At 46.0% G+C, this 9,861-nt stretch overlaps 1 protein-coding gene across 1 annotated transcript in view; it reads right to left on the bottom strand.

Moving 5' to 3' along the window:
- Nucleotides 1-825: 825 nt before the first annotated feature.
- The window catches only part of LOC108798591 (neurexin-2-like), a 41,789-nt gene continuing 32,753 nt past the window's right edge, over nucleotides 826-9,861 (bottom strand). The window contains exons 2-3 of the mRNA XM_018570353.1: nucleotides 1,185-1,202; nucleotides 826-857 (exon numbers count right to left, since the gene is read on the bottom strand). Coding sequence (XP_018425855.1) covers nucleotides 826-857; nucleotides 1,185-1,202 — 50 coding nt within the window. The remainder of the gene's footprint in view (nucleotides 858-1,184; nucleotides 1,203-9,861) is intronic.

Below are 9,861 nucleotides of genomic sequence, written 5' to 3'. Positions count from 1 at the left end.
GCTGCTCCAGCTGCTCCAGATTTTGTCTGCTCCAGTTTTGATAAATTCCCCCCAGCGTGTTTATTGGTAAAAAGGAACACAATACAGCATACCCTTAGTAATCAAAAGAACCCTCTGATGAGTTTCACACAAAACAGTGCTAAGTCATAGTCTCTGATTATAATAATGTTATTGAATCTTAATGGATTTAATCCTTGACCTGTATTTACACCACTGCGCTACGGTAATGTGTGTTATTGTAGCGTGTCTCATGCACATTGTTGTGAAGCTGTGCCATTGTTGTGAATGACACCCCAACGCATCTCAACAACGTATATGCAGCACACCACAACCCATAATATTGCACCACGATGTGTTGTAGAAAATAGTACATGCACATTTTTCAAATTTCAAATGAATCGGCTGCCCTAATGCAAAACATATTAACACATGGCATAACATGCATGCATAAGGTGGGGGAGAAGAGCAAACTGACACTGCCAGCACCACTTGCCTCAGAGGAGACCTGACCTGTCTGATCAGTGTTTCCCCAAGAGCTATTGACTAGTTGGCATTTGCCTGCCACCAGTGGTTGATTTCCATTTAGAAGCCTGAAGGCATACAACTTTATGTCCAAAGTTCTAATTGAATCATCTTTTACACAGAGCTTTTCTTGTTTTACTGATAATAAACTGGCTTCAATTCTTGCCACAATGTTTAAATGAGCATATTGCTACTGGTGATGCAAAAAAAAACCCATCGTGGTTCACGTACATTGCTGCCTTGTAGAAGAACTTTATTCCCAGTTTCTTTTTTTTAATCAATTCTTTCTAGCTTTTTCTCACTTTATCTCACATTCGTCTCTTCTTCTTTCTTTCCTTTACCCTAAATCACTCTTGATTTCCAGGCCTGTGCTTTCCCATTAATGTCTAATTAGCATAATTTGCATAATTCTTGCTCATTATTATGTGCAGAGGAGTCAGGTGACGCGAATGCAACATAGTAGGGGATGGTGAACAAACAGGAGTTACTAGAAGAAGAAAAATTACTGGTTAGAAGAAACTGAGAAAAGGAATCAAGTAGTAGCACGCTTAGAAATAATCATAGCAACACCTAAGCCTTTTCCTCTTAGATACCTAAGGAGTCTCAGATGACATTATTAAAGCAGGCATCAAATGGTATTATTTAAACAAGCAGCTACTCACCTTCGATCACATGATCCTCTGTATGAAAAGAGGGGATAAAAAGAGAGGAATATGTCAGTTACTTAAGCATGTAAGTTAACATTAACTATGCATAATAGAAAGCATTCAGATGATGGGATAGGTATAGCGATACAAAAAGAGATCAAGAAAGAACAAAATATATCAAATTTACTATTATTTTCACAAACCATTAGTAAAGTTATGTGCACACAAGTTTTGTGTCTCAATTTTTATCTCCATCACTTTTTCTAAAGGGGATGGGATGATGAGAGAGAACGCCATTGCCTTCTATGCCAGAAAGGGGATGGGATGATGAAAGAGAAAGTCAGTAGCTTCTATGCTATGCTACCCTTTCTTCAGATTTTCATTAGACAAGCTTATCTATAAAACTAAAGTATTGCTCCGAGTCCTAGCTGTCAGATACTTCCATATTCACAACAGGTGGGATCTGCTTATTATTTTGTACAACACTATGCTCTAGTTTTTAAAGAGAACCCTACAAATGACATGTAGCTCAATAAACTACAATGTTGTTGTAATCTTTTTACATGCAGAAATTGAGACTCACGGGTACTGAAAACAAACAGATTCTATAAAAAGAGATTGTTTTCTCATCTTTTTTATTTGCAAAACATTGTCCCTTTCTGCCCTCATTGTCTAGTCCAGCTATATTTGCAATATTTTGACAAACATATATATGCATGTCTCTGTCGCCAGTCGTTCTCTTTCCTAAGTGGTTTTCATCCTAGCTATTTTCTCACTATACTCTGCTCTATGAACTCTTTCTCCCTAAATCTTGCTGTGACCTTCATTCTCCTCCTTGCCCCTGGACTGCTACAACCCCAGGCTACTGTTCATTCAGCCAGCTGAGCCCCCCAAAGGAGGGTGAACTCCATGGATATGAATAGATTAACAGACCCTAGGCTGAGTTAGTGTCACTGCTGGTGACAGTCACAAGGGACCAGCAAGAGAGAGGGAGGATTGTTAGAGTGATTGAGATGAAAAAAAAAAGAGAAAAGAGTATCTATGGAAGTGAGCGCCAAAATGAAAGAAGATAGAAAACACACAGCGTCTAACTTTATTTGGGCCCGTGGACCAGCTAGGATCCGGCACTCCATTCTGCGGCGTCCCAAGCCTCATGGAGGCTTGGCGCTGCCAGATGTTCACCTATATTACCTCGCGGCACATCTCTCTCGGATCATAGACTGGTGTAGACACGGGGAGCTCAAGGCTTGGGTCGTGTTGGAACAGTCCTTCTCCTTCATTCCTTTGCAGACCCTCCCTTGGTGTATACGTCACGCCCCGAGACACATCCAGCTACACCCCACTATTGGCCCCACTCTGAAAGTGGCCAAATTGGCATTCAAATCCAAAGAAATATCGACCTCACCATCCCCTTTACACCCAGTTATCGGGACTCCGGACTTCTCTCCCGGCATTCAGGACGCGGTATTCCGCCGACTGGGGAAGCAAGATAAGTTCAGACCTTTCCACTTTCTCAAGGGACCGCGTGGCCCACTCTTTCTGAGCTAACGTCGGACCCATCTCTGTCAACCTTAGGCTTCTGGAGAATACGCCAACTGACACACTATCCTCATTACCGTCGCCGAGTCTTTTTTCTAGACCGCTATCACCGTTCGAGAGAGAGTGCAATACAACAGGCCCCCTTTCTAAATCTCACCATCCCCTTTACACCCAGTTATCGGGACTCCGGACTTCTCTCCCGGCATTCAGGACGCGGTATTCCGCCGACTGGGGAAGCAAGATAAGTTCAGACCTTTCCACTTTCTCAAGGGACCGCGTGGCCCACTCTTTCTGAGCTAACGTCGGACCCATCTCTGTCAACCTTAGGCTTCTGGAGAATACGCCAACTGACACACTATCCTCATTACCGTCGCCGAGTCTTTTTTCTAGACCGCTATCACCGTTCGAGAGAGAGTGCAATACAACAGGCCCCCTTTCTAAAACGTTATCTCTCTGCTACAAATTACTTATCTCCCCAGATATATATATACATGATTGCCGGATATTATTATACTGTATATTATTATAATATTCTTTGCCTTTAGTAAGGACACAGTGCACATACTTTTGGTAGTGTCTATTATGACTTCATTCTTTGTATATTCATGTGTATCACTGTGACCAATTGTGTGTCTAAGCGTTATTGACCTAATTTAGGTTAGTTGAGCTCTATTGAATAAGGGGAGTGCCAGTTTGATGGTGAGGGAAGTGTCACTGGACTGTGTGGAACACAATAGGAGAGAAGTGACATTTTGAGCACTGGATTTCATATAATTTACCAGGAGAAACACAGCATTGGACTAAATAAGCACAGCAATTAATTAGTAGACTGAATACACTATGGATTGTTGAGCACTTGTCACTCTCTTTTATTGAAATTTTGCACAGCTTATATTACTTGCAGACATTTTGCACAGTTTGCATTATTTGCAGAGTCATAGGACATACTGTATGTAGACAAGATAAATAATATGGTTATAAGTTTAGATAAGTTGGCTTATTTAGTGACATGTTGAAGATTTGTAGAATATTGTAGATTAATGTGCTGCTCCTACATACAGGTGAAACTCAAATAATTAGAATATCGTGCAAAAGTTAATTTATTTCACTAATGCAACTTAAAAGGTGAAACTAATATATGAGATAGACTCATTACATGCAAAGCAAGATAGTTCAAGCCGTGATTTGTCATAATTGTGATGATTATGGCTTACAGCTCATGAAAACCCCAAATCCACAATCTCAGAAAATTAGAATATTACATGCAATCAATAAAACAAGGATTGTACATAGAACAATATCGGACCTCTGAAAAGTATAAGCATGCATATGTACTCAGTACTTGGTTTGGGCCCCTTTTGCAGCAATTACTGCCTCAATGCCGTGTGGCATGGAAGTTATCAGCCTGTGGCACTGCTGAGGTGTTATGGAAGACCAGGATGCTTCAATATACAGTATATATTTATCCCTGCTTTGGGCAAGCGGCGCTAAATCTACAGAAGGGGAGCCGGTGAAGTGATGTTGGAGGTTGTGCCACCGACATCACTTGTAATTAGCCTGCTGCTCCGTCCCAACCCTCTGCCACCCCCTCCTCCCTCCATGGTCCATCCACCTCTGCCGGCCACCTCTCTCCCAACCAGCTGCTTCCCTCCCTTTCATAGTTTTTGAGGTCCCCCACTCTTCTAGAGGGACCTGGGACCACAGCAAATTGCTTCATAATGGAGAGTCGGGAGCAGAGTGGAGAATGTCCGTTCTCCGCTCTGCTCTGTGTTAACACTGAGACGGGAGGGCTGTACACACAGCCTTCCCATCCCAGCTGTCACAGGAGTTCCAGCACAATGCTGTGCTATAACCACTGTATTGGAGGTGACAGATTCAATAAAAAGAACCTGTCAACTCCAAATGCTATCACACAGGGAATTGTTAGCTCCTGTGTGATAACAATAAAGTTAAGTGAAAAAAATTAATAAAGGGGGCGTGGCCTGGCACTGAAGAAGATGGACGCTTAACTCCAGAGCTCCGTCTCCAGATCTCCCGAGCGAAGCTACATAATCCTGCCCCGGACTATAATGGGGAAAATAGGCAGACAGGACGGCAGGTCCAGATCTCCTGGGTCGGATGGGACCAACTGAGCCGCCAATTCCCCGAAATGTTCCGTACACAGCGATCGGACACTTCGACTACCCACTCTTCCAATATGGCGCAGACCACGGCTAGCCCGTATACAGCATGTGGAACCTCAGCTGTGCCTCCGGCCCCCATGGATCCGGGCTCGATGTCCTCCTACATCCAACAACTACCTACCAGGTCAGATCTTACCCTACTTGCCGGTGACATTAAGAATGCTCTGAGCTCGCCGGTCTCTGAGCTCAGACAGGACATACAGGATATAGACCGCAGGCTTCGGGAGGTGGAGCAGGCCGGAGCGGGGAGAGACACCGCCATCCACTCTCTGCGGGCTCACCAAGATAACACCACCCGCTCGATGATCGATATGCGCCGCCACATGGAAGACCTAGATAATAGGGGCCGCCGGGCGAACATCCGTGTCAGGGGGTTCCTGAGACGGTCATGCAGGACTTAGTTAAGACTGCCCTGACTGACACCTTTAACAACCTACTGGATCGCCCGCCTGAGTCCCCCATTGATTTTGTGAGAGCTCACAGGACGCCGAGGCACTGAAACCTGCAGGATGACATCCCGAGGGACATAATCTGCTGCTTACAGAACTTCCCGCTAAAGAAGGAGATCCTGCAGCGAGCCCGAGCTAAGGCCATGATCAAGTATGACGGTTCAGAGGTGAAACTCTTTCAAGACCTGTCCAACATCCCCTTACAGCAACGTAGAGCACTACGCCCGCTTCTGGACTATCTACGCAACCATGGCATTTCATACCGCTGGAGGTTTCCGTTTTGCCTGTCCGCATTACATCGCGGCCGCACGGTTACCCTGCGCCTACCTGAGGAAGCGGAGAAATTCTGCACGCACCTAGGCATCCCGACTATTACGGTACCGGATGGGTACGAAGATGGGTGCCGAGAGGCCTAGTCGCAAACGGGACCGATCACCATCGGAGGCAGACCCGAATAGAAGTCCCAGAGCTGCTCCAAAAGACCAATGCCGGCGGGCACCCAAGGACTCCTTTTAACGCAACGATTACCTGATGGACTCAACTGTGGAACAGGAGGGCGGACATCCCCTTCGCTGAGATCCCACAAGGCCACACTAGTTCTTAGGCAAAGAACCACGGGATCCGCAAACATTTCTTCAGAACTTCCCCTGTTAACCTTGATAGGCCGCGGGACTCGCATACCAAACGATCGCGGACCTCCATGCCTTCCTCACGGATACTTTGACACGGTGTGCCCACAGCCAGTTGGGATTGTTGAAGTTCCTTTGTTTTACTCCAACCGTTTCTGATGTATGCATGTTTTGATGTTACAGGTTCCCCCCTGGCCAGCGGAACCCTGAACCTGCTTCCTGGAGGCCATGATTCGAAGCAAGGGGGCCGGATGGCGATGGTTTGGGAGTCCGCTGACCAGAAGGGAACAGACACGTATAGTATCACCTAAACATCTTTGCTGAAGTTAGTATGTTTTATTGCCTGTTTTAAGCTCATGTTTTAATAGGTACAGGTTCATAGCCCACAGGGGTGGATGCACAATAGCCTATAGTTGGTAATGTTTACCACTTTCAGATAGGGACCCGGCTCCAGACACCCCTCCCACCCTCCCCGTGGCTAGTAACCTGGAGTAATGTTATCGTTAGGACGTTGGACCTGGACGAGTTCTGCTTCCCCTCATCCCTGACACATGCACCATTTAGCAGGACCTAGTAAGATCCCGGCATGACCCTCGGGAGCCTGGAGGACACCTGACTGGAGTTGAACGTAACCATCTTGACACGATAACTTTAAGAAGCCAAACCCACTCCCCCAGAGTGAGGCAATTGTGAGTGGCACTAGTTGCTGCCCACAATATAGGTTGCCCCCTACGAAAACTCTCTTGTTCTTCCTGCCAGAACGCTAAGTTCGGTATAGGTGGTTGGAACGGAGAAGAGGGGATTCACTTGTTTTTTGTTTGTTAGTTAGTCTTGCTCCCACCACCCCCTGGACATCTTTGTGCGCCACTTCCCCTCCTGCCCCGCCCACAACAGTGTTCATTTATTGCAACTGTATTGCATAGCCCCAACCCCTAGCCCTCTGTACCTGCACCCAATACATGACCAATATGACATCCCTAACAGACCTGATAGTGATGTCACTGAACGCTAGGGGACTCAACATACCTGAGAAAAGATCACTTATCTTGGGAGATGTAAAGAAAGCCAGGGCGTCAGTGGCCTTTATCCAGGAGACACACTTCAGCTCAGGGACGATACCCAAATTCTCGAACCCCCATTACCCGCTGGGGTATCATGCAACCTCTTCATCTACTAAATCTAAAGGTGTTTCGATTTTGTTTCATAGATCACTGTCTTCCGATCTGTCGGATTCCGTGTCGGACAGAGAGGGTAGGTACCGTACTGTTTGCAGTACTGGGCCATATAGGCCTCCAGGCCCAAATGATGGCCTGGATTCGGGCCATCTATGCACGACCGACGGCGAGGGTGAAGACAACGGGATAAATGTCCCGTAGTTTCCCTGTTTCAAACGACACCCGGCAAGGCTGCCCCCTCTCCCCTACACTCTTCATTTTGACACTGGAACCCCTCATCAGGATGGTTATTAAGGATCCACAGATCAATGGGGTAACAATTGGCAAAGTGGAACACAAAGTGGCAGCGTTTGCCGACGACCTGCTATTCTTCTTAACTAACCCGACCAGCTCCCTACCTACACTGATGACGATGTTTGAGAACTATTCCTCCCTTTCTAACCTGAAAATCAATTTTGGCAAGTCTGCTGCGCTCAGTGTCTCCACCCCCGCCTCCATCACGGATCCCCTAAGACGTAATTGCCCATTCCAATTGAACAATTCCTCACTTAAATACTTAGGGATACATCTCCCAACTGACCTTCTGACTCTCTTTTTTTCACTAAATTTCCAACCATTACTGACCTACAGAAGTGGCGTACACTTACTTTTACCTGGTTTGGCCGAGTGGCTTTACTCAAAATGAACATGCTTCCGAGGCTCTTATAGCTTTTTCAAACGATCCCCATAACCCTACCGAGGTCGTTCTTCCAGAGCCTGCGAATGGCTTTCTCTCAATTTGTCTGGAAAGACAAGACACCACATATGTCCTGGGACTTATTACGGCGCCCCAAGACACATGGAGGCCTAGCGGTGCCAGACCCATATAGGTATTACCAAGCATCTCACCTAGCTAGGATCATACAGTGGCACAATCGACTGACACCAAAACTCTGGGTAACCATGGAGCAGAGTTGGTTCCCGAACCCGATCTCCTCCATGGTGTGACTCTCAGACCCTGACAGACCAGTACTCAACCCATCGCACCCACTGATCTCGTCGACGATGAGAGAGTTTTTGATTTTACGAAAAAGAAGGACTCTCACCACAGCAGATAGCCCCTTAAAACCAATACTGCATAATCCAGCCTTCCATCCTGGGCAAACCCCAGAATTCCAACAGTATTGGTCCACGGATGAACCACTCACGGCGACACTGTTTTTTCAGGATCAACAGTTTCTGGAGAGATGTGATCTCACACACCTAGCACAGAAGGGGAATACCCCATGGTGGATATACCTCCAGATACGGAATTTCCTTAGTAGCCGTGCGGGGAAGATCAATTTCTCCAGAGCTCTGACCCCCCTAGAGAAAATGTCTACTGGACAGAGCCCCCAAGACCACATAATTTCTAGACTTTACGCGCTGCTACAAGACACACACAGACACAGGGAAGACAGAACTCGCCTTGAGTGGGAAAAAGAATTTCAAGTGTCCTGGACGGATGAGGACTGGAGTGACATATGCCAAAATGTACACGCCAGTTCCATCAGTAGTAAGACTCAAGAGACAAACTACAAGATACTGACATATTGGTATACAGGTGAAACTCGAATAATTAGAATATCGTGCAAAGTTCATTTATTTCACTAATGCAACTTAAAAGGTGAAACTAATATATGAGATAGACTCATTACATGCAAAGCAAGATAGTTCCAGCCGTGATTTGTCATAATTGTGATGATTATGGCTTACAGCTCATGAAAACCCCAAGAACCCCAAATCCACAACCTCAAAAAAGTAGATTATTACATGCAATCAATAAAACAAGGATTGTACATAGAACAATATCGGACCTCTGAAAAGTACAAGCATGCATATGTACTCAGTACTTGGTTTGGGCCCCTTTTGCAGCACTTACTGCAATTACTTTTGCACGATATTCTAATTATTCGAGTTTCACCTGTAGGACCCAACAGGTTCTACACAAAATCTACCCAGAAGTCCCAGACACGTGCTGGAGATGCCAGGCAGGCGCTGGCACTCTTCTGCACGTCTTCTGGACTTGCCCAGACCTTGCCAAGTACTGGACCGAAGTCCACAACATTACCTCCCAAGTCACAGGACAGACCATGCGTTTCACGCCGACGACTTTCCTAATGTCTGACCCTACTGCCAATTTGGGTCTACGGAAATCACTACAAAAACATATGATCAAAGCCGCTCGCACAATGATCCCGAGACACTAGAAGGAGACGAGGCCACCCTCGCTGTCTGAATGGATCCGACAGATCGACCATGTCCACGAAATGGAGGATCTGCTCTTCACAAAAAGGGATGCGCTGACCAAGTTCTCCCACATGTGGGCATGCTGGCACCATTTCACCAGTACCCCAGAATACCAGGTTCTCAAATCCGAAGCATGATCAATAATGAAGAAACATCTCGAGATTGGGAAGGCCAGGGGACCCTGGCCCTGCTAACTGACAAACCCCAAATTCAGATAAGAATACAACATGCATCACTCACCTAGCCGACTCAAGGTTCACATGCGGTCCTCGGCTAGTCCCCGTTGTGCACTTAATAATTTCACTACGCTTAAATAGGGATTCCTGACTTTTTACCAGAATGCATTACAACTAACACCAGGGTAATGGGAACATTAGAACTACGTGATAAGTACTTGCATACAATGAACAATGTCTTCGGATTGACCACCTTGGGATGTAAATTTACTG

Source organism: Nanorana parkeri, unplaced genomic scaffold (assembly GCF_000935625.1).
Source record: "Nanorana parkeri isolate BGI_ZX_2015 unplaced genomic scaffold, ASM93562v1 scaffold1513, whole genome shotgun sequence".
In the NCBI taxonomy this organism is placed as follows: domain Eukaryota; kingdom Metazoa; phylum Chordata; class Amphibia; order Anura; family Dicroglossidae; genus Nanorana; species Nanorana parkeri.
Note: the sequence above shows the minus strand (reverse complement) of the source record. Positions and strands in the feature narration are given on the sequence as shown.